Here is a 26,078-nt window from a genome sequence, read left to right on the forward strand (position 1 = left end):
TATGGGTACCCAAAGGGATGGTAAGGAAATAACACATAAATAAATATCTCATGTAATATCCTGCCACAAAATCCAGAAAGTTGGGCATATAGAGGCTAAGAAATTTGCTTTAGATTGCACAGCTAGTAATTTTTCAGAATGGGTATCTAACAGAACCCCAAGGCCCTTATTCTCCTTCTAAGTTTTACTAAGGTTGGTTTATGGGCCAGAAGAGTGTACTTTATCTGTCCTTCGGACTCTTTCCTCCCATATCTGTCATGCTCACCTCCCATAGGTGACCCTGGCACAGTATATTGTGAGTGATATGGAAGTGGTTTAGGCAAGGACTATTGACCACAGCATCCATTGGACTATTGAAGTCTCTGCCAGGTCACCTCCTAAAACTGACTTCCTCAATAAGACTTCTAAAGCACAAGAAGTAAAATCAAGAATCAACAAATGGGATGGTATCAAAAAAGCTTTTTCACAGCAAAGGAAACAATTAATAATGTGAAGAGAGAGCCTGCAGAATGGAAAAAAAAATCTTTACCACATGCACCTCAGTTAGTATGTTAATTTCTACAATATATAAAGGACTCAAAAATATAGCACCAAAAATTCAAATAACCCAATCAGTAAATGGGCAAAGGAACTGAACAGATACTTGTCAGTAGAAGAAATATGAACAGTCAGCAAATATATGAAAAAATGTTCAACATCTCTAGCAATTGGGAGAATTGAGATTTCATCTGAGATTTCATCTCACTCTAGTCAGAATGGCAATGATCAAGAATACAAATAAATGCTGGTGAGGATGTGGGGAAAAAGGTACACTTACACATTGCTGGTGGGACTGCAAATTGGTGCAACCATTCTAGAAATCAGTATGGAGATTCCTCAGAAAACGTGGCATGGAGCCACCATTTGACCCCGTTATCCCATTCCTAGGTTTATACCAAAAGGACTTAAAATCAGAATACTCCAGTGAAACAGCCACATCAATGTTTATAGCAGCTAAATTTCCAATAGCCAATCTATGGAACCAAACTAGGTGCCCTTCAACAAATGAATGGATAAAGAAATTGTGGTATATATACACAATGGAAATATTACTTAGACATAAAGAAGAATGAAATTGTAGCATTTGCCAGTAAATGATGGAGCTGGAGAATATCATGCTAAGTGAGCTAATCCAGTCCCAAAATCCCGAAAGGTTGAATGTTTTCTCTAATATGTAGATGCTAACCCACAACATGGGAGGGTAGGGAGAGGAAGAATATAAGTTTAGTGAATTAGACAAAGGGAAATGAAGGGAATGAAAGGGAGGGGAATAAGAAAGTAGAATTAATTGGACATAACTTTCCTATCTTTATATATGAATACATGACCAGGGTAACTCCACATCATGTTCAACCACAAGAATGGGATCCTAATTAAAATAAGTCATACTCCATGTATGTATAACATGTCAAAATACACTCTACATGTGTGTCTAAAAATAACAAATTTTTAAAAATTCAAGGAAAATAAAAGATCACCACCTGAGTGATCTAGAATTCATTGACCAGTTCCATTTCTGCTCAGTGACTTCCACATAGATTAGTTAGCTATAAGAATAATGAATAGGAGGGATAAGATGATTGTATGAGTAAGCTTTCAACAAGTTAAGGAAATTCACCATTATAAGTGATAAGGAAAAGAAAGGATACAAAATATGAACTCTTCCTTTTGATAATGTGTTGACTTCAATAACCTTGGCTAAACCACTGTTTTAGGGGCTCATACAACTTACCTGGTTAATTTCTTCATCTTTCAAGTCTTGGCTGAAGCAAAGCACCCTTCCTTTATCTGCTCTTACCAGTCTCAGTTAGGAGGCCTCCCTCTGTGCACCCAAAATGCTGGACTCGCCTTAGGCAAGGCCCTTACCACAAGGTATTGCTTCCTAAGGAATCTGATTTTCCCTCCCTTTCAAAAGATCATGAAGGGTTAAAAAAAATGTCCTTCCTCTATATCCTAAGCATCTAGCACAGTCTGCCTCTCAGAAGATGTTCAATAACTATTTCTGAATTGATACTAATGTTTTATGATTTAAACAATGATTAAAATATTAAAAATGATAAATCAGAAAAATGAGTCACAGTGTGGATGAAAGTTTGATGACTCAAGTTAGAAAGTCATTAACTATTTTTAGCTCATTTTAACAGCTGGTAGTCAACCCTAACCTGATATTTAGTTTCCAGGGTTAAGAAAACCAGAACAACTGAATAGACTCTAAAAGTGATTTAATCACTCAGTCATTACTTCATGCATGCCTGGTCACTATCACCAAGTTATCCAAAAATCCTGGGTTTGGGATTCTATACAAAATAGTACTGACATGTTTGTACATGTGTCAGGAAACCCAGAATATAATTTCTTTCAAATAAAAATGCAAGAGCCCCTTAATGTTCATTAGTCTATTCTTTGAGACTAACTTGGACATGGATACAATATAACCTTCTGGTTGTTTGCTTTCCAGAGATAATTTTGTACAAGACTCTTTGGCAGGAATCATGGGAGATGAAATACAATATACATGCTCAATCCTACTGGCCTTTATCTCTACTTTAAGAGAGAATGAGAACAGCAGCTCCCTAGATGGCAAACTATCCCAGGCCCAGTGAAAATAAAAACTATACTGTATTCACAGATGAAATTTGTGTAGATATTGAAAAGAATGAAGATCTGTAACAGCTAAAGACCAGTGGGAGTGAGACAGAAGCTAACAATTCTTATTTTCTTCCATGATTTCTAATCACATATCAGACAACCTTTAACAGGACTGTGGGTTTCTTTCTAGTCTTCTCTGAAAACATGAATGCCTCTCAACCTATGAGGACAACCTGCTGCTATTGGATTAGAAAATAAACACATACAATGCGTATTGCCCGTAGATTCCATATTCATTAATTTCCCTTCTCACTAAAAATTGTCACAACAAAGTCCATAATCCCAGCAGTCTTCACTGGAATTTGGAATCATGGACAAAGTTCCCCCCAAATGCATAGGCTTTCCCGGAGATCAAACAAGACTGCTCAGCCTTCTTGTTTCAGTTTTTATTCCATGAACAAGCATCCCTTCCCCTAGCCTATAAATAGGCCATTTTGAAGATTTATTTGTAATTTTGCTGTTTAAATGGCACCCATGTGTAGTATGAAGCACTGTATAGTGTTCCTAAGTACAGTAAGGGTGTGAAGAGCCTCTCAGAGAAAATATATACATTACATAAACTTAATATACTTTGTTACAGTTCTAGTTAAGTGCTTTTGGCTGTTTGGTCAATGTTAATCAATCAACAACATATATTAAGCAAAGTGTCTTTAAACAGAAATAAAACAAAGTCATGTATTGATCAGTTGTCAAAAATATTGGACCCAAGGCTTGCAAGAATCTGTGTATCTCGGCTCGTAGTAATGGTTCATTATTGAAAGCCCACACTCCCCTCCTTTCTCACAGGGTATTTTCCCATTATACTGCCCTGCACCGGCTTGGTTTGAGTCAAGCATTTCCAGTGCCAGAAGTGGGCGCCTTTCGCCAGCTGTGCAGGGCGGCCGGCAGGTGGCGCCGAGCTCCGCACTCTGCAGCGTGGTGTGGACCGGGTGGACTGGAAGGGGCGGAGGTAACAGAAGCGGCCAGTGGTGGCCGCTCGCAGTCCCCCACCCCCTCCACATAGCTCTGGAGACAAGCGCCTGGAGAGGGCGCGAGCGACCGGGCCAGCTGTGTTCCGAGCTCAGCACCGCTGCATCTGCTTTGCGAAGCACCCGGCGTCCCTGCCGCGCTCAGTTCGAAGTCGGCCACCATGGAGGCGCAGGCACAAGGTGAGTGGTCGCCGATCGCCCGCGAGGGTCGACTCTGGAGGCTCACGTGGAGGCGCCTTTTCTGCATCACCTAACTTTACCTTCGGACAGAACGGTTTGGTGCCATCCTACGCGTCCAGAACTCCGCTCCTAAGCGCGCCCTCGGAATATGCTTTCTTGCCAAACTCAGTATTTGCTGTGGGGCTGGGGATCTGTGAAGGGGCCAGGGTTCAATAAATGGAGCGGTCTGTAGGCAGGAAACGCTCTAGTGGAATGTCCTAACCCTTTCCGCAGCCAGTCTCCCTCAACCTGGCGGGTACCCAAAGGACCTGTTGTCTGGGGTCCGGGATCAGCGTTCCCTTCCCATTCCTGTCCCAGGAGTGGGGAGAGAGCGCGGCTTCTCTCCACCCAGCTGTGGGCTCGCGTGCTGCGACTCCCAAATCGAGGGGCTAGAGGGGCGCACGGTGAGGTGGGGTCTTGCTTGGGGATCGGCCTTCCTGGGGGAAGTGAGTGGTACCAGCCCCCTGACCTCAGCAAATACACAGGTGTGCCGTGGGTTCCAGCGATAAGGGAGTGATTTCTTCCTCGGCAGCCGCTCTGGGCCCCAGGCCAGTGTTTGGCAGTCCTCTCCGCGCGCTACCCGGGCCACCGGTTGGCGGAACCAGCGGTGGCTTCACGAAGGGTAGCTTTATATTTTTAGGGTCATCATTTTGAACAAGGGTTGGGAAGATCCTATAGAATCGAACAAGAATGGAAATAAACGCACGGTGGAAAGGGGTAGAAGTGGGCGGCTCTGGAGCCAGGGACAGGTAGGAAGGAAATTGACTCCGGAGTCAACCCTGGGAGCCACCCTCCAAAGGAACGGGTTGCGGAGTTCAACCTGTACTACAGTCTTGGCCATCTTTCTTCAGGCTGCAGGGAGGTGTGTGTTTTTTAAACATAAATAAAAGTCCATCTAAAATGAAGACCCCATGCACGCGCCCTCTAGGGGCAGAAGCGTCTTGAAGGAGGGCGATTTGGCAGTGTCTTAAGTCACCCAACAGGTTTGCTGCCGACTACAAAGGTCTGAAGAGCAGGAATTCTCTTTGATTCCATCAGCCAAGATCCTGCTCAGAAAGCTGAGGCTTTCAGTATTCCTCTCCTGTTATGTAAATAGGAAAGGGGAATTCACCCAAGGGTGAACCTTGTTCCAATTAAAGAAAAAGTTATTCAAGGATATTTGTGATGGCACGTTAAGGAAAACTGTTCAGGACTATGGAAATGCTGTGGGGACCTGTGGGACAGGGTTTGGGCTCAATTCCAAATATGGCATGAGCAGGTGGGAATGTACAGCCAAGGGGCAGTGTGGGAGTCTGTGGGTGGAAGATTACTAAGAGAGAACATCAGAGGTAAAGGGAACTTTGGCTAAACCCATCCAAAAGGATTCTTGCTGAAACCTGGCCAATGTGATCAGTTATCATGTGGGGGGATAGTGGAGGGACCTGGCCAGATATTGAGGATGATCAGGTATGGAGGATGGGGGGGCCTCTGACTAAACTGGTTTAGTAGTTCTTTGGTACAACTGAATTTTACAAGGGAGAGCGCAGATCAGCCTAGGGAAGGTCCAGAAGCCTGATAAAATTGGCCAAGCTGAAAGTCTTTGATATTGGTTAAAGAGGTCTACTTGAAAGCCTTCACAACTGAACTGCAGCAGGCAGAACAATGTTGGAGATGCCCAACCTGATTTTGCAGATTAGAATTACTTGGAGATACCCAAATACATTTGTCCCAGGGTATCAGTGAGAGATTGGTTTCAAGACCCCCAAAGAGACCAAAATCCAGGGATACTGTAGTTTCTTATATAAAATGGTATAGTATTTGGGTGTGTCCTAGGCATGTGCTCCCAAATATTTTAAATCGTCTCTACATCACTAATATTACCTTATACAATGCAAATGCTATGTAAATCATTGTTATACTTCCTTATTTAGGAAATAATGACAATAGAAAAAAAGTCTGTACATGTTCCAAAAATTTAAAAAAAAATATATATATATATATTTCATCCACAGTTGATTGAATCCAAGGAAACAGACACCTGTAAATATGGAAGACCCCTGGATTTGCCCTGGCTGACCCCATACCAATCAAATCAGAATCTCTGGGGCCTAGGCATGGGTATACATGAAAGCTTTCCAGGTGATTCTGTTACTCAATGAGGTTGTAGAACCTCATTGGATAGAACTTTTTTGAGTGGGGAGAGCTAAATGAAAAAATTAATTCTATGATTTCCAACATATTATAAGCTTCTACCTTCAGCATAGTTTATTTTAGAATTATCTGGAGCAGGGATGATATATCTTTCTACCTCTTTCTCTTTGCGTCTCTTAATCTAGAACAGAGATGTGTGAGGTTCAGCAGGCATCTGCTGACCAGATGGTTTCTTGTACTGCTGAGGAGACCACCAGGGTGGTATGGAAATTATTTGTACAAATGTAATTCAGAAAATGCAATAGTGGGTCCTAAAAACTTTCCCACCAGTGAAATTCTGCAAATATGTTCTTTAACTTTGTGAAAGACTAGATTACTTCCATCAAAACAAGACATTCTAGGGAGTTGGCAGGATGGGAACATGAAGGAGGATTACCAGTGGAAAGATTCATCGAGAAGGGCTGGAGATGGATTGGAATGAGAAGTCCACAGAGGAGGGCATTTCCAGTGACTTTCCACTGGAACTGAGGAATTTTGCTTTCATAGTCCCCAGCATAAAATGGTTTGGTTAAGAGATTTGAACTTATGGTGGAGTCAAAGTGATATGCATTTTGAACTTTGATCTTTTCCCACGATAGCAATAATGCAGTGTGGTGCTGTCTCCTGATGCCGGGTGGTGGCAGTGAACTACAACTGCTAAACAGCCTCACAGTCACCTGGAATAACCGCGCACAATCTACAAAGAGCTGTGTTGCTAAGCTGTGGTATTTGGTAGTTAGGTGGATTAAGTGCATTTTCAATTTAGGATATTTTTAGTTTATGAGATTTTTTGGTATATAACACATCTTGGAAAAGTGAATTTGGTTAGGAATATAGCATTTTCCTGATAGTCTTTTAAAATAAAAACTTCCTGATACGTTTTAACTACCTTTCAGTTTTTTATTACTCTAGATCATAGTAGCTTTGTTATTTTTGCCTTTTCCAAAATCTTTAATGCTAAACATAAAACTTCCCTTTAACACTTTTATGTATTAAAATTAATAGCTGGGCTGGGGATGTGGCTCAAGCGGTAGTGCGCTCGCCTGGCATGCGTGCGGCCCAGGTTCGATCCTCAGCACCACATACAAAGAAAGATGTTGTGTCTGCCGAAATCTAAAGAATAAATATTTTTCAAAAAAAATTCTCTCTCTCTCTCTCTCTCTCTCTCTCTCTCTCTCTCTCTCTCTTTAAAAAAAAATTAATAGCTGTATTAGTTTCCTATGGCTGATGCTATAAATCACCACAAACTTGCTGGCTAAAAACAACAGAAATTTATTTTACAATTCTAGAGGTCAGAAGTCTAAAATCACTGTCACTGGGAAAAGTCACAGTGTTGACAAGGCCAGACTCCCTCCAGAGAGTCCACAAAAGAATCTTTTCCTTGCATCTCTGAAGTTTCTGGTGGCTTCTAGCCTGCTCTGGCCACATCACCCAATCTCTGCCTCCATAGTACTTAGTCTTCTCCTGTCTGTGGCAAGTTCTCGTACAGAAGTACTCTAGTTTCTGCTTGTCTTGTACAGAAACACTTGTATTTTCATTTAGGATCCTCCTGGATAATCCTGAATAATCTCTCCATCTCAAGCTCTTAAAGTAAATCATATCTGTAAAAACCACTTTTCCATATAAATTAACACAGATTCCAGAAATTACAATCTGATGTCTCCTGGGGTCATTATTCAGCCTACTACAATAATAAGCTTTTCTTTTCAGGCATTCAACTCAGGAGAATTCTCAGAAGTCCATGAGTGACATAAAGTAATAAATATTGGATTATTCCTGTTTGCAAATTCCATTAAAATGAAAATGTTGCATTACCTTACATTATACTTTGCTCATGGGACATTTATTTACTCTTATCTTGTTCCAGGAAGGCTTCAAACCACAGTACTGAAAAAAGCCACAGTACTGAAAAAAGCCAAAAAAGAATGTATCTAATAAAATTGTTGGAGGAGGTGGGGAGATCAAGAGGATTTGTCCTTAAAGCTACCCTAGCAATCTCTGTGTTAAATTTCTGTGGTCTAAAGTGGCAATCACATGAGGGTCTCTGCCTCAGTCACCTGCCTGGCTTGCTGTCTATATATGAAGATGTTCACCATTACTGCTATTCTAGAATTCCACCAATAACACCTTGAAGCCACTTTTTAAATTTACAGAGTTACCATTCAATTAAGAGCACATAAAAGATGACTGCAAAAAGTGAATTTTTCAACCATGTAATTTTACTGTTCACTGGATGTTTATGAAATAAAATGTAATTTATTTTAAGTGAATGAATTAAATTAAGAGTTATCAATAATATACCAGGGAAGATAGCAGAACATTTTAATGCATTAGAAGGAAGCTTTGGGTCCTCAATGAATGATGCATTTTGAATAGTTTTTCACAGTATGAATCGTTTATAAATGTTGCATTTTTATGTGGAGAACAGGAAATGAAGCTCCCAGAAATAAAACCAAAGTCCACAAGAATACCCTTTGTCACCAACATGTTGGGTCGTTTTCAAAAGGCAAAAATCTGGCACTTCGCTATAGTCAAATAATATACCATATATTGAAAATGCATGTCTGTGTTATACTTCATATTCAAATTTCCCTACAGTTATTTGCATCTTGCCCAAATTACATTTGTCCTGACGTGTATCTAAAATATGGAATCCTTTTCAACCCCTTGGAAATTGCAAAACATATTTTTCTTTCAATTAGAAATTTCTCTTTTCAATCAAAAGCAAGAGGACCTTGTCAAGGATCTGGGAAGCAAAAATGATTCATTCAAAAGAAAACAACAATTTGGGATTAGGAAAGTGGGAGGGGATCTCATCAGATTTCTCAATCTGAGAGTATCTAGCTGTTGGATATTTATGGTTTTTCACTGATTTCACTCCTCCCTCCCCGCCACATGAATGAGCTGAGAGCAGCAATAATAAGAGCTAAAAACAACATTGCCTCTAAATAAATATTTCCTAACATTTTGACTTCCATAAAGGATTCGTTTCTACAGGAGGACCTTAGGGAAAGATGGCTTCCCTTTCTTAAGAGTTAGAAATGACCAGAATGAAAACATAGTTCTCATTTTTTGTTATTATTTTTTTAAATATTACAAGGCTCCTATAGGAAGTTTCAGGATATCCATGCTACCTTCAAAGTTTGTTTTACAGCATTGAAAGGCTCTCTTAAGCACTATAGGAGAGGAAATCCTTCCCTCTACCCTCTTTGGTTAACTGTCTGGAGCCTGAGAATAAAACTAGATCAACAGGAGGAAAAGCATACAGATGTATTTTGAAATTTTGCTTGCACCGGAAAGAAGTGCATGCCTGAAAAGTGGTGAGATTTGAGAGTTTATATGCCATCTTAATCGGTGAAAGGGTGGAGAACAAAGGGCAAGATCAAGCGAACAGATGACTTTTAAAGATAAATTGACCCTTAGGAGAATGAATGGAAAATATTATAGTTTTGTCACAATGTCTGGGAGAGAAGAAAGAGTTGCTCCCAGTGAGGAGGATATATGACAGTTGAGTTCTTTTGGGAGTTTGTTTTTAGGCAGATAAGGAATTTTAGAACTCAAATATCTTCAGCTTAAAATAATTCTTATGGCAAAGTGGCATATTTGGGAACGGCATGTCATAAGGCCTTTCAGCACTCACCCTGTGCTCATATATTACCTGACATGTGAAAGGCACTGCTATTCTATTTATTGTTGGCCTATTGCTTACCTTGCGTGGTTCTAGTCATTTTTCAGATGTTCCGTCGTTTCTCATAGCACATTCTTATGACACTGGCCCTCAAAGAAGGAAGCATATTCTTAGGATTAGGACTTGCAGTTTTCACTCTCACAGTTTACAGATATGTGGAAGTAATAACACACATTCAGATATTCTTCAAAACATGATTTTGCTATTTTCAAAAAAATCCACATGCAGAAGATGTGAGAGGGCTGATGATTGCCTCATACAGTGAGTGAGCTGTGCTCCACTGATTGTTTTGTGTACAGGAGAAAACCTTGAGACCCTAGTTCCTCCTTTCCAGAAATTGTTTTGGCTTCCATAGTGTAGGAAAGTCCTGGTCTCACAAGTAAGAAGTCTTATTTATTTGAAAGCGACTCTTACATTTTAAAAAAGGAGAGGGTTTGGGTAGCAGTTAACAGAGGCAAAACATCTGCAAAGAGATTCAGATATATGTTTGAAAGGAGTTGGTGTTACCTTTTTTTTTCTATGTTGGCTTAATTATGGAGTTGTTTCTTTCCTTCATCAAGAGATCTCAGCAAAAAGATCAATGATATCAAGCACTGTTCTGAAATTTATGGTGCATAAGCATCTTTTTATAACTTTGGCTAATGGAGGGCAATAATAAATTTATATTTATCATTGATTTATATCCAATTCATTTAATGGTGTTGGAATTCACCATTAAATGCTTGTTTGCAATTACCCAGGAATTCACAACACATGAAAAGTACAAAAACTACTGAGTGTAGAGATCTGATCTCAGGAAGACAAAGAACTTGGCACCAGTATTCTGATTGATGCATGAGCAGCACAAGGGGCTCAGTACCCTCTCCCCTCAGACGATGCCCTGAGGCCCATGCACAAAGGTCTCCCCTCAGGTGGTGCCCTTTGTCCACCTCTGTACAGTTGACCTCTGTCCTTCTCAGATTTTTTTCTGTTCTTTTTATCCCTTCCCCCAGGCTGAGGGAAAATAAATATTTCATTTTAATGTAATAGGACCTAATAAATAAGTTGGGGACATTACTGGTGTCTTGTACTGGTTTTGAATTTGGTGACAAAAAAAAATTAGTGTTCAGTTGTTCTCCCCGCCTCCTGCCCCACACCAAATCCCAGTCTCAGTCCTCAGTCCTCATCTTGGTTGACCTGTCTGCGTTGCTTGGCACAGTTGCACGCTCTCTCCTTGAAACGCTGTGTTCACTGGGTTTCCAGGACACTGAACTCTCTTTGTTTTCCTCCTCTGTCACCAGCCTTCTCATCTGTGCTAACTGCTGGCAGTCCTTGACCTGCTTCTCTTGTCTGTCCACACTCGTTCTCTTGGCCATCTTCTAGTGACGCATGATTTTGAATTTGACCCATGTGCTAACAACTCCAAAATTTATTTTTCCAGCCTGGGTCTTACCCCTCAACTTCAGGTTGCCTACTCGATTTGTCTGCACGAATATCTCATAAGCATCTTGAACTGGACCTGCCCAACACCCATCTCCCTCTTTCCTAAAGTCATTCCCATTTCTGTTTATGGTATCTTCATTTCAAATGCAAAAGCTCCAAACTTATCTCCCTCCCCCAGGTCTTGTTTTGTCTTTTTTCTTCACTGTACCCCACTTCCAGTCTGTCATATCAGCTCTACTTTCAAAACACATTTAGAGTTGAACACCATGCCACCATCTCTGCTGATATTGCCTCGGGCCAGACCTCCCACCTGGATTACTATGGGAGTTTTTGAACTGGTCTCTGCCTTGCCCTGGCCTCTCTTCAGTCTAATATTCTCAACAGAGAGGCCAGAGTGATGCTCTCAGTCATTCTCTAACTCACCACACCTCCCTTCAGGAAACTCAAGTCACTCTTCAGTTCACTCAGAATAAATGGCAAAGTCTTTATAGTGGCAAACAAGGGATCTACCTGGTCTGCTTCCCCTTCTTCCTCATTAGTCCCGTGACCGCACTTCCCAGTGTGCTCCTCCTTAGTTCCCTTTCTTTTCTCTCCTTTGAATTTATTAACACCTGTACCTCAAAAACTCTTCCTCAGATATCTTCCTGGTTTGCTTCCTCACCCTCTTTGTCTCTTTACCCAAACATTGCAAGTCACTGATGCCCTTAGACCTGGTACCTGGCACCCAGTTGCTGGGAAGCTGGTCTCTCAAGATCCTGCACAACTCATCTTCTGAGCAAATGCATTTATGGCTCATTTTCTTTGGCCCATGTTTTCGAGGTTGTTTCCATAGTAGGTGAGCTTGGAAGATAGAGACTTTTCTCTTCAGGGCAGATTTACTTGCCATTGGCAGACATTGAGCAGATTTACTAGCAGCCTCTGTATAAATCAGGGTTTCCTAATCTCCATGTTACTTTCCTATAATCACCCCAGAGCCCTTGGCCCTTATCAACCTTTTAGAATCAGGGCTCAGGGAACGCATGCAATTGCTCTGTTTACTGCTGTTTCTAAAAGTAATACATTGTCTTTTGTCTGTGGCCTAAGCGTCTAGTATCTTATGTCAATTTTCATGAAACTAGCAGGCTAATTTGTTGGCTTGAAATTGAGGTAAAATCTGGCCCTTCAGAATTCTTAACCCTGTCCTGAGCCTTTTGTTTTAGGGGGCTCCAGGTTAGCCCTCTTCTGGCTGAGCCTTTGTTTACAGTGAGACATTCATAGGTCCACTGGGAGGTTGTGCTTCCTCTTCTACACCATGCCCTGGGTACCCAAGACTCCAGAATTCCCTATCCAAACAGCCCTCAGTGTGTTGTCAGGTGTACACAGATCTCCCCTGAGCTTAGCAAGGTGTCAGAATGTCCGTTTCTAGTTCCAAGAGGTGACTGGGAGGTGGCTGATTTCAGGGTAGTCATGAGAGTAGCTTTAACACACTAATTAGGAAACCAGATCTTAAAGTGCAGCTCCTAGACCAGCATCCTCAGTTTCACTTAGAAACTTGTTAGACATGCAAACTTTTGGGCCCCACCCAAGGCCTAACAAATCAGAAATTCTGGGGATTGGCCCTGGTAATTCAGGTAGATACTCATGTTAGAAGGTTTGGACCACAGGTTGTTCACATGCACGTGCATAAAGTCCCTGTCAGTGCTTGTGGCAGACAGACTCTCAGGTGATTCCTAGGGTTTTTTTGGTGTTATTCACGCTCTTGCATGATCCCATCCCCTGGAATGGTGGTGCAACTACTGATTTGCTTCTAACAGAATATGGCAAACACGAAGAAATGTAGCTTCCACGATTATGTTACATTTATAAGACTCCATCTCAGCAGACTAGAGCCAAGACTCTCTCTGGGGGATAATGAAGTCATCAGCCACGTTGGAGAAACCCACCTGGCAAGGAACAGTGGGCAGCCTCTAGAAACTGTGGGCGCTTCCTAGGACTGGAGCAAGGCAACAAAACCTGGATCCTTCAGTTCTGTAGTTGCTGGGAAATGAATTCTGCCAACAATCTGCATGAACCTTGAAGCCAGTGTCCCTCGGTCGAGAGTGCAGACTGCTGGCTGACACTTGATTGCAGCCTAATGAGATCCTGAGCAGAGACCCAGCTAAGCTGTGCTGGAAAATCTGACCCATAGAAACTGAACAAATAAATGTGTATCTCTGTAAGCAGCTGACTTTGCAGTAATTGGTGATACAGCTCTAGATAACTAATGCAGCCCAGGGGTTCAAGGGTGCTGAGAGGATAGGCCTTATGACTTCCTTTGTGTCTTGCCTTGGGTTCTGCCCACATTAATGATGGTTGTGTCCTGGTCTCTCTATTTACAATTGTGCCACACAGAGAAATACTTATTATTTTCCTTCCCTGCTTTTTTGCCTTAAAAGGGAGGGGGGAGGGTATATATTTTAGCAACTGTCCCCTTTAACATGCTGTATGTCTTCCTTTATTTATTTTGCTCATTGTCTCTTCCTATACCTACTATACATAAGTTCTGCAAGGCTGACATATTTTACCGTGTTGGTCACTGCTGAAACTTCATCCTCTACAACAGGGTTTGATAACATAATAGGAATCCAGTCAGTATTTATTGAACAAATGAAGTAAGCTACATTTTTTTTTAAATCCACTGGTTCCTGGTAAATGCTCCACTAAAATCAACAGACTCTTCCTATGGCCTTTGCCTTTGCTAGAATGGTAAAAATACATGTGAAGGAAAGAATTGAAACAAAGTAGATAAGTAAATGAAAAAATTGATTCTATTCCCTGGCCTTTCTCCATTAGAAAGAATAAATAAACCCTAGTTTTGCAGTTCTTGCAAAGCCAGAATTTACCTACCAATATTGCTATTGAATGGAGCTCATAATTTCTATCAGCAGGTCTCTAAAGGTTTTATGGGAGCCTGGATGCTGTGTGATTTTGTATAAGTGTGATTCACACAAGGAATCAAAGAGGAAGAAAGAGCCCAATGGCATTTGAGCTAAAAAAAAAAAAAATTCCACTTTTTGAATCGTCATATGGTCCAAGGAAGTGCTTAAAGAGGGCCTTACTTGTCCTCCTCATCCATCTGAATTTTCCTTTGGATAGTTGCTTTCTGTTTTTCTCTGCCATTCATCTTTTGATCAAACCCTTTTTTGGGAGGCAACATGATGCAGAAAGAGAGAGAGAGACTGAGTGTGTGCACACTGGCCTGGAGCCAGGAACCTGGTTTCCTATGATTCTGTCATTCACCTCTGGTCCTCTCCTTGCTTACCTCTTGCACTCACTCCTTACCAGAGAAGGTTGAATCACATGCCCTTCAAGATCTTGCCTACCTCATTCTTAACAGACCTGTTCAAGTTCCTTCAAGGAAAGCTGCTTTTTAAATGTATATGCACATATATATGAGCATGTGCACATTTATTAGGTATTCCTTAAAGTGTATTCTTCCATTTCCCATATGAAAAGTTTGCACAAAAGGTAGATATTTTCACTATTTAATGTAATTCCTCAAATTTTGCTCTGGATGCTTATACTTCTCATATGAAGAATGACTATATACCCACATAATTCCTTTTCCTGTCTGTGATGACTATGGTACTAGGAGGGGAAATCAGGAGGAAGAAAACAAAATAAAGGTTCTGTCATATAATGAGCTCTTGCCTAGAGGTGAAGAGCATGGATGCTGTCCCAAAGATTTGGATTCATTTTCCCAGTTCAGTCACTGCTATGTGGCCCTTAACTTACCACGTCTCAATTTGCTCATCCACAAAAATAAACATGGGGTCACATGGGGGTTTTGTGATGATTAAGTGAGATGACCCATGTGAGGCACTCAAGACAGGACTTGGGTACAATTATGGCACTTAAAAAGAAAGACGATTTCTCATGTGATATGCATTGAGCAAACCATGTGCCAGACTCTGAACTAGGCGTTAGGGAAATAGATGTGCACAAACCACATCCGAGCTCCTTGCCCGGTGAGCTTGTCACCTTATTTTTGTTATAGCAGTGAAGTGTTGAGCGACTACTTTTAACATATTCTTTCATCAGAAAATTCTTTGACTTTTCATACACTACCTGACACAAAGTTAAAAGTAGCTTTCTGGAGCTAAGGAGAGAGAAGTAGGTTGAAGATAGATAGAAATACATGCATAAGTTGACAGAATTTGGACATCTGGCTGGCACACAAAATTCTTTTCTGAAGCATTTTTACCTATTAAACCACACTGAAATTTAGCTAACAAGACAATGATTTTTAAAAGTTGCTGCTTTTGGTCCCTTACTTAGTAGGATAAAAGCTTAAGGATATATATAGCAGACATACTAACCATTCATCGTTTGAACACTTTCTGAGGAAGGACAGGTTAAATGTTTTGTTCACATTTCATTGCCCCTCTCATAATAATTGAATAACCACCGGGGGAAGTGCCAGTGGTGCTTAGCTTTTCAGCAGATCTTATTTCTGGTGTCTTGTGGCTCAAACATTGAGGATAACAGCACAGACTTACCGAAGGTATGCACAGCCCATGGCAGGACTTTAATAGCGTGATGTCTATTGCTTGGTAGCATGCTTGAAAATGCTGAGTATCCTGAGAAGCTCCTAATGACAAATGGAGATTTCAGGTCTTGCCATTTTAGATGTTTAAAAAATCAATTAAGGCACAAATGAAAACTTTTAATAAATAACCTTTACTCTGTCTTATTCTTTATTGAACTATGATATTTTATGTTATGCATAATTATTTGTTATCTTTTTCTTCTGTAGGGGCAAACTAAGCCCCTTGAGGGCAGGGTATTGACTATTTATTGCTATATCCTCAATGTCCAGAACAATGATTAGTTGATGGAAAGTACTCCATAGATACGAATGAATTAACAAATGAATGAGTGGTATTGGGTGGATATAGCATCATTATAACATTGGCAAAAGGTAGTGGGGGAATACACATTTCAATTTTCATTTGAAATGAATAGTTCTTAAGAAAAATTTATTGTAACATCTTTTTTTTTTTTTTGTACCCGGGATTGAACTCATGGGGACTTGACCACTGAATCACATCCCCAGCCCTTCCTTGTATTTTATTTAGAGGCAGGGTATCACTGAGTTGCCTAGGGCCTTGCTAAATTGCTGAGGCTAGCTTTGAACTCTCAATTCTCCTGCCTTAGCCTCTGGAGTCACTATGATGTATGCTGAAATTTAGCTATTGTAACTTGGCTTACAATTGCTTGGCTTATTGTAACTTCTTATAAGAACATGGTGTATGCCACCATGCCTGGCTTATTGTAACTTCTTATAAGAACTCCTAAAATTAAAGAAGTGCTAGAGTGATAGTAAGAATTTTCAGTCCTTTATCATGGTCTCTAAATGTTGTCCCCAGTAATGAAACCCTGAAGACAGTATTTAACTTGTCAACATAAAGATAGATGCTGGAATAGAACTAAGTTGCTCTTAAAAAAGGGAGAGTGAGGGGGATGTGGAGAAAGTAAAGGGACAATATCCAAGCAGGGGAGATAAGGATGCACAAAGAATGAGCCTTAGAGGAATAAAAAGAAATAGAGAAGGGAAGAGGACAAGATTCCTGGGGACTGAAAAGAGAAACTTAAGACAAGATGCTTTCAATGGTGCTTTTAATGGTATAGACCAACTCCTAGTTTCACTTATATTTTTAGTAAATTCTGCATTGCTCAATTGAATTTTTGTGGGATTAGAGATTAAGGCCTCAAAAGAAAAGAAATCACTGGATAGCTGAAGTATGTTGGACAAAGAAATAGGTATTCAATTTTTCCCAATCTCCATTAAACAAACACTGAGGATACTGTAAAGACTGTCAGTGTGATATGTGCACAGACTCTATGAGTTTTGGGGGTCCATGTTTTCCTGGCTGTTCTGGTGTGCAGGTTCCAACATGGTGCAAGAGGGATGGGAGGAGAGTAGAGCTGACTTCCATGGGGGTGGTGTACCTGGGCAGCTGATTTTCAGTGCAACTGAGACCTTTGGATTGGCAGCACCTGTTCAAATTATTTCAACCAGATAAATCAGTCTCTTTAATAAAAATGAAAGCTACAGTAGTTTGGTGGCATTCTCTATTGCATGTATCACCTGTTCTGCTTAGCTAGTTTATAGAAAATTATGAGAAAACATGTTCACATTCTGGAAGCTGCAAGTAGTTATTGAACTAAACTTATAAAATGCTGAGTTATTTCCCTGGATGTGCCACCTTGCCAACTCTTCACTAATAGCCTGCTGGGATTTGAAATATTGATGAGTATGAATCTATTCATCTCCAAATTTCACTGACCTTTCAATGGAGGGTATTTTTAGCTTTTTGAGAATTTTAGGCAGAGGAAATCGCCTACAGAAATATTTTAATGTGTGGATAGTCTTTCTGTTTCAGAGAATTAAAAATACAGTCTGTAAAATGAATATCTAGTTATTATTAGTTTATTCTAATACAGTAGTAAAAGATCATGTTTCAGTAAGTTGCCAAGAAAGCTGTTAATTAGAAACATGTCCTTTTTGCAAAATCTAGTCTTAATACAAATAGATACGTGAATTCTGATAATCAGGTATTTGCTTATGTTCTGCCATGAGCTCTTGATTTCTGCATTGAAAACAATCCCTCTTTTCAACTCCCACAGCATTTTGAACCTGTTTTGTCCTCAGGGAGCAGCATAATTTAGAGTTGGAAAGTACTTAATAAGTGGTCTCATACATACACTCTCCTCATTTGTGGATAAGAGCGCTGGATAGAGGCCAAGCCACTGATCTAGGCTAGTGCCACATGAGTGGCAGCATTAGAGCCAATACTCCTGATCCTCTCTGTTAGCAGTCTATTGCCTTCTGCAGCACAGGCCACCTAAATCATCTGTATGTCTTGCTGAGCAGACTATTTAGAGGTTTATTTTTAATTTAAATGTTAACATTTTATTAAAGTTTCACCCTGAACAAAAGTCAAATCAAAATGGATCAAAGATCTAGAAATTAGGCCAGAAACTTTGCAACTGCTAGAAGAAAATACAGGATCAGCACTCCAACATATTGGACAGGAACTGACTTCCTTAACAAGAACCCTAAAGCTCAAGAAATAAAACCAAGAATCAGTAAATGGGATGGCATAAAATTAAAAGGCTTTTGCACAGGAAAAGCAATGTGAAGAGAGAGCCTACAGAATGATTGAAAATATTTACTAGCTTCTCCTCTGACAGGGGACTAATATTTAGAATATATAAAGAACTCATAAAACTTTACACCAAAACAACAAATGACCCAATCAAAATCTCAAATTCAGAAAATTTACATATTAAAGTCCAGCCTGGAAATCTTATTCTATTCATAAAATTAACAAATGTTTAATTACTTTTAAAGCAACTTTAGATAGTATGATATTCAAATAGATTAACTGACATACAAATTTAGTTAATATAGTATTCAATTAATTGAGTAGCATTCCCAAATACTTAAATCCTTTAAATCCAAAAGAACTGAACAGATATTTCTCAAAAGAAGAAACACAAATGGCCAACAAATAAATGAAAAATATTCCACATCCCTGGCAATCAGGGAAATGCAAGTCAGAACTACATTGAGATTTCATCTCACTCAAGTTAGATGAAGAATACAAATTTGCATCATCAATACAAATAATAATAAATGTTTGTGAGGATGCAGGAAAAAATGTACACTTGTACATTATTGATGGGACTGCAAATTAGTACAATCACTTTGGAAAGTAGTATAGAGATTCCTCAAAAGACCAGGAATAGAACCACCATATGAACAAGCTAGCCCACTCCTCAGTATTTATCCAAAAGAACTAAAATCAGCATACTGTAGTGATACAAGACACCAATATTTATAGCAGCTCAATTCACAATAGCCAAGTTATAGAATCAGTCTAGACGCCCATCAACAAATGAATGGATAAAGACAATGTGGTGTATATACCCAATGGAATTTTACTCAGTCATAAAGAAGAATGAAAGTGTGGCATTTGCTGGTAAACAGATGGAACTGGAGAACATCATGCTGAGTGAAATAAGCCAGACTCAGAATGTCAAGGGTCAAATGCATTCTCTCTTATGCAGAAGCTAGAGGAAAGTAAGGAATAAAAGAGGAGCAGACCCCATGAAAATGAGGGGAGATGAGTGGAATAGAGGAAAGGAATTGATGGGGAGGAGGTAGGGATGGGAAAATGGAGGAAATATGTAATGAAATTGATAAAATTATGTCATATGCATATATGAATATGAATTCATCCTTTGTGTATATCTATAAAACACCAATTTATTTAAAAAAAGAGAAGAATATAGCAAGGGAAATAAGAGGAGGGAGAAAAGTGGGAAAGAGGAAGCACTGGGGATTGACATGGAGCAAATTATATGCCCTGCATGTACAATTATGTCAAAATAACTGCACTGTTACAAATAACTATAATGTACTAATTTTTAAAAGTCTCAGATTCAGAAAATTTACATATTAAAGTCCAGCCTGGAAATCTTATTCTACTCATAAAATTAACAAATGTTTAATTACTTTTAAAGCAACTTTAGATAGTATGATATTCAAATAGATTAACTGACATACAAATTCTGTTAATATAGTATTCAATTTTGTATTTAAGTACCTATTTTATAATTGAGTAGCATTCCCAAGTACTTAAATGTTTTAAATCCAAAAATTAAATATACAGGCATAATGAATCTAAAATCCTCTTAAATGTTTCAATATTACTTAGAAATTTAGTAGGATTCTCACTTAAAAATCACAAGTTTAAATTACTTGAGATTTAAAATTATAGTTATTATCTTGATGTTCTCTAAACAGACCAAATTTTTCTTACACACAAAATACCAAATATTTAGCTGCCTTCCCACAAACACTAATTCTTTGGGTTTTATTTATGAATTTCTTCATTCAGTGTTTATCCAAATTATGTGCTAGGCGATGCCCTAGGCTTTAGAAAAACACCAACATACAAAATGAAAATTCATATCTTTATGAAGCAAACATTCTAGGGAAGAGGCATATAGTAAATAACACAAGTTAGTAAAACATCTAGTATATGGATATTTTGTAAATGCTAGGAAAAATAAATACATTGATGAAAAAGGGATGTGAAATGTGTGGCTGTGGTAGCTGTAAGATGATTCTACTTCTTTCTGGGACCGGTACTCTATAGAGACATTGTCAGTTAATTGAGAGTACTTTCCAACAGAGATGGATCACCTTCTGAGTAAACCTGAAGTTCTGTAAGGACCTGAGATTTGACTTGAGGCATTGACTGGATTCCTACTTGCTGTAGTCCGGCTGCAGCAAAATAACCGGGAGGGATGACGAGCAACTTGTGTACATTGATACAGCAGGAGTGGGAGACGTTTATTGTAAGACAGGAGGGGTATATATACATTACACACAGCTTATCTTAATTAACATAAACTAGATACAGCAATCAACCAATAAGGAATCTCCACACTTAATGGCTTGCTGGCATTACTTCACAAATTACTCCCTCTGGCAAAATGCCAGGTGCCATCTTGACTTGTTTACAGACTCTAACACCCACTGGTGACCCTGATCCACACATGGATCTATAACTTTTTTTTTTTTTTTGGTGCTGAGAATTGTGTATGAGAAGTACATGCTGCATCACTGAGCTATACTCCTACCTGTACCTATTTTTTTTTTGAGCAAAATTTTACTGTAAACTTAAAGATCCTGAAATTACTAATATATTAGAATTTGTAAATTAAATTTGGTACATGATTTTTAAATATACATGTTCTATATACATAGGTATTCAGCTATTCCTTGATCAGACACTATAAAGGAGAGTTAATTATCCCATTTTGGGAAATTCAACTCACAAATGAAAACATGAAGTGGGGCTATTTAACATCTGTGTAAAACACTTGTTTGCTGGTCCTTGTAATGATGCATTTAGGTATCAAGAATGTTTTCTGTTTACTTGCTTAGAGTACTTTCAAGTAAAGGAACAGAATCATACCACCTCCCTGCTCTGGGGACCACAGAATGCAGCCAAATGGCTTTCTATTACGTAGCTTTTGTAAGTACTGAATGCTTTTCAGTGCTCCTAATTGTGAGTATCGAGGGTACTTTCTGGTGCGGTGAAGGAGGTGGCTGCTGCTCTTATGCAGACTACAAAGCCAGAACCAGAAGATGGTTTAAGGTAATGTTAGAAGTGAGGCTCAAGCCTATGGTGTATGTTTCTCTTTAGAATCTGGAAAGACTAAAGCATCTACGACAATAGGGGACTTGGATTGTGGCTCAGTGGTAGAGCACTCGCTTAGCACGTGCGAGGCCCTGGGTTCTAGATCCTAGGCACCACATAAAAATAAAATAAAGATATTGCGTCTAACTACAACTAAAAAATAAATATTTTTTAAAAAGAATATACAACAATGAACCCAGTAATGAATATGATACCAAAATAAATTAGCTTATATCCTGTAGTAATTAATTTGTAGTAATCCAATAGTATACCTAATAATATGTCGTCTAGATGATTAACAGGGGAACTATCCAAAGACCAAAATTCAGGAAGACTAAGAAGTCAGACTATAATTACCTCCTCAGAAGGGTTTAGGAATAAACAAGAGAACGGAAAAACAGATCGTCAAGAACTAAGAAACATTTAGGCAAGGATGCAACAAAGTAAGCTAAGGTAAATAGGGAATTCATCAACAGCGTCAAGAGAAAAAACCGACTTTTTTGCCTTCTTACATAGGTGCTGTTTCCTAGAGAGAATATACAGAGAGGAAACCAAACCAAGACTTCACCAGCATCATGGGATTTAAATATTAAACTGTGAACAGTTAAAGAATTTGGGTGTCTTAATTCTAGTACCGAAGACAGACCTAAATAGGAGTACATGTTATTGTATGAAGACACTTATGTACTCACCAACATTTGGTGAACATCTTCAGCTTTCTAGGGAATGTCCAGTTTCTGGGGATGCAATGGTGAACTAGAAGAGATGGGAGAATGTGTCAGCACAAGTAGCTGTAGAAATACGGGTGTTATCAATTTACCTTGGGATTGCATATGTTACAGGATTTTATCTACCAGGTTGTCAAAGGCCAAGATTTTCTGGGAGAACCCAGAGTGAGTCAACATTGGATGCTGCACAGATTTGAAGGCCTAAGGGGTGTTTGGAACATTAGGATGATCCTAGGGCAGTTTGGTCAGGAAATTTTTGGCTTTGGACTGCCCTTCCGCAGGTGACTCCTGTCTTTAACGTCCCTCTGGTCAATTTTTATGGGCAAGCCTTCCCTCAGGACACCTGGTTTTAGGAGACATTAGTGTACTTGTTTGCAGCTGTACTTTCTAGAAACCACTTAAGCATGGATGCCCAAGAGTGAGTAGGAGGGCGGGGAGGGATGTAAGCCAAGTGCTGGGACTTTATTAAATTAACATTTCTAAGTATTACTTGGCTGAGCATTGGACAAACTCATTTAAATGGAATCTGTATGTTTTCCAAGGCAGATGTGCTAACATCAAAAGTACAGAGAGGCCCGGGCACTGTCACTTCTCATGACGTGCAAGGACAAGCTGCCTTTTTCTCACGACTCTTGAGCTGGAGTCGTGAGCCAAGCATCGTGGGTGTTGCATTTTTAGGGAGAATGAGGTGGAGTCGAGTGGCTCCCCCTCTAACAGTAGCAGAGGAGTGTTGAGGGGGTGGTATTTGAGAGCTGGTTGAAGGTAGAAAGTGAGGGAACCTGCCATCTGGATGTGCAATGATGTTCTAGACACTGGGTGCAGCTTCTTAAAGTAGCCTTTGTATCATGAGTAAACTAGAAGAAGGGGCATTAGTTTAGATGACTGAGGAAAGCTGAGGAAGGGAGAATGTTAAAATCTTAGGCTTTGCCTTCCAACATCCTTGACCCTCCAACTTCTGGCCTTGGACCTTGGACAATAGCTAAGTGAGCATTGTCACGCAGGGTTCTACTTCATCTCCAAACCCCAACTACATGGTGGGTGCTGGCATCTCCCTTTCACAGGTGGCAAAATAGAGGCAAAGAGAATTTAAGTAACTGTGTGCCAAATACATAACAATTATACACATAAGAATTCACACACACACACACACACACACATAGATGGTGGAGATAAGAATGCATGGATGTTTTTTTTTTGTTTTTGTTTTTGTTTTTTTTTTTTTTTGAGTATTTGTTGCCAGTCACAGTGTCATAAAATGTAAGGACAACCAAAAAGGCAAGTCATGCTTTGTGAGGAATTTTTAACATAACTTGTCTTTAGATAATAAATGGGAATGAAAAAAAGAATATGTGGATAACAACATTTGAGTATGAAGAACACAGAAGCACCCAAGAATTTCAGGGTGGCCAGCCAGGGATAGGATTTTACAAGAGAACTTCTTGTGTGCTTGGAGCCAGGTTTTTAGAATATAAGATTTTGCAAGAAGCATAGAGAGATGAAGAGTGCCTATCCAAGTGCCTTGTGTGGAAGCAATGATGTAGTTATTTCTCTGGAAGAGCTTAAAGGAAGTATTTTTAATAAAAGCAATGAACAAAGCTTTACCGGATTGTATGAGAATGAAATTGGGAAACATTTATAAAGTCTGTGGATTGTGACTAATGTAGAACAGTAAGACAGGGATCAAGTTTTAGCAGTCTTTTTTGAGCAAAGCCAAATTCTTGGCAACTTGATTGACATTCAAATGTTGATGAAATGTAAAATAGATAATGGCAGTGACTGGGAAGGTGTAATATAAGAGCCAAGTAAGGATTCTTGAAGTAGAAGAGATTAATCTAAAAGCTATTAAGATCAGCCAGCCACTGCCATCAGTACCTGCCTAGTCCTCAAACTGCAGCTCTGCCATTGGCTTTAGAAACATATTAAAAGGAAAACTTTATCTAAAATGAAAAGTAGTAGATTATCATCTCAGTAGAGCCTGGCAGTTCTAAGGAGAGAAACAGGGTGTACCTATAAGTCATGGTCCAGTTGCAAAGAACAGAATTACCCCATCTATACCTTCTTCTATTTGCACTAGCAAAGTGGACAAATCATACCTGTATGTTTTGAACCCATGAAGCCTCAGAAAACCAATACTTCCATCACTACTCTCAAATGAACAAAGAGCAGAAGTGGCTGCTGTCTTGCAGATCCCTTTGGAAGACATCTACCGGACCAAACCAAAGCCATGTTTGGCTTCCTGCCTCCTAGGCCAGCTTCCAGGACTTTGCAGTCAAGGCAGGCGTGTCCACGAGAAAGAATCCAAGCTTAATATTTGCTGGGGCAAACCAGAAAGGTCCTTGCAAGGAAGAAATATTTGGCATTTTGCTTGTAGATGATAACACACATTTGATTTCTTTCACTACTAGTGTTAGGCATTTTATTTTCAGAAGCTTATAATTTAACTTTTGTAAAGAGAAAGCAACAACTTACAGAATGGAAATAAGAGTAGAACTTTGAAATTAACAGGAAAAAAAAAGAGGGAATGAACTAAAATTTACAAACCAGAAAAATAGTAAAGAGCAAAGAACAGTAAAATACAATGTAGATGTAAAATAAGAAAAAAACAAAACAAAACAAAAAACCTAGTGCAGCAATTAAAATGTGAATATACCCTTGTGCAAAGACTCTTGGGGTAAAAATAAGAATGGTCATTCCCTCTTTTACTCTTGTAAATTTCAAAGTTCTACTCTATTTCATAGGGTAGATCATAGATATTAGGTAAGGACAGAGGGATCTTGATAGTCCAGTTAATGACCTGAATCTAAAAAGTATTTATCTTAGAACTTTATAGAGAATGTTATGCCCTTCCTTTGGTTCTCTTGGTGCCGCAAAACATTTAGTAAAATCTGTGAAGTATTTGGCACAAAGAATAGCCTAACAAATTCAAAAGAGCTTTTATAGACCACATTCTTTAATTATTTTCCAACAAAACTAGAAATGCATATTAAAATATAACCAAAAATTTTATCAACTTGGAAATGAAGAAACAAACATACTTGGGCCAAAAATAAAATCAAAATTAAAAATTTTAACTATTAGAAAACAGTAGACAGGAGAATAATACTTCAGCTAGATTAAAAAAAACTAAAATAAGACAGAATTTAAAAAGATGGAAGCAGGGCATAATGACATAGAAAATAGCAATGGTGGAAAGGGTAAATATATTCAATAGTTAACTTCTGGAAAGACACCATCCTCTGTGAACACATTTCCCAAAAAAAGAAAAGAAATGTACATAAGATAAATTTTAGAAGCTAGAGAATAAGTACCAGATAATGTTTTGGAAGCTACGTTTTAAACCTAGAGCCAGGGATCTGCAAACTTTCTCTATAAAGATCAGATAGTAAATGTGTTAGGCCTTGCAGGCTCTCCAGTCCTCTATTCCATCATTGTAGCACAAAAAGAGCAGTAGACAAAAACAAATTGGCTTGGATAAGATACTACAAAACTCAATTAACAAAAATAGAGACAGCAGGCTGGATTTTACCTGCAGGCCTTAGTTTGCTGATCCCTGAACCAGAGGTGGGATAGCAAAATGTAAACTACCAAAATTAATCTAAAAATTCAAAACTTCCAAAGATGAATTAGTAACTGTGTTTGATGTAGTTCCGTTTAAAGCTCCAGTGAACATATTTTGGATTTGAATCAAGCACTCTCCGAAGGCTAAAGAAGACTAAATTGAAATTTTGTATAACAATGAGGGTCTTCCTCCATTACCATGCAATTTCCCTTTTCTCTCCCTTTCCCTCCCACCTCATGTATCTGTTTAATGTTAATCTTTTCTTCCTGCTCTTCTTCCCTGCTCTGTTCTTAGTTGCTCTCATTATATCAAAGAAGACATTTGGTATTTGTTTTTTAGGGATTGGCTAGCTTCACTAAGCATAATCTGCTCTAGTGCCATCCATTTCCCTGCAAATTC

General features: G+C 39.2%; 1 protein-coding gene across 5 annotated transcripts in view; it reads left to right on the top strand.

Annotated features, from left to right (window-relative positions):
• The first annotated feature begins 3,600 nt into the window (after positions 1-3,600).
• Positions 3,601-26,078, top strand: part of Tpd52l1 (TPD52 like 1) — a 91,123-nt gene continuing 68,645 nt past the window's right edge. For all 5 annotated transcript variants that reach the window (XM_048797580.1, XM_048797612.1, XM_015500913.2 and 2 more), the window contains exon 1: positions 3,601-3,836. In XM_048797580.1, coding sequence (XP_048653537.1) covers positions 3,818-3,836 — 19 coding nt within the window. In that variant the 5' untranslated portion in view covers positions 3,601-3,817. The remainder of the gene's footprint in view (positions 3,837-26,078) is intronic.

This window comes from Marmota marmota, unplaced genomic scaffold (genome assembly GCF_001458135.2).
Source record: "Marmota marmota marmota unplaced genomic scaffold, marMar, whole genome shotgun sequence".
In the NCBI taxonomy this organism is placed as follows: domain Eukaryota; kingdom Metazoa; phylum Chordata; class Mammalia; order Rodentia; family Sciuridae; genus Marmota; species Marmota marmota.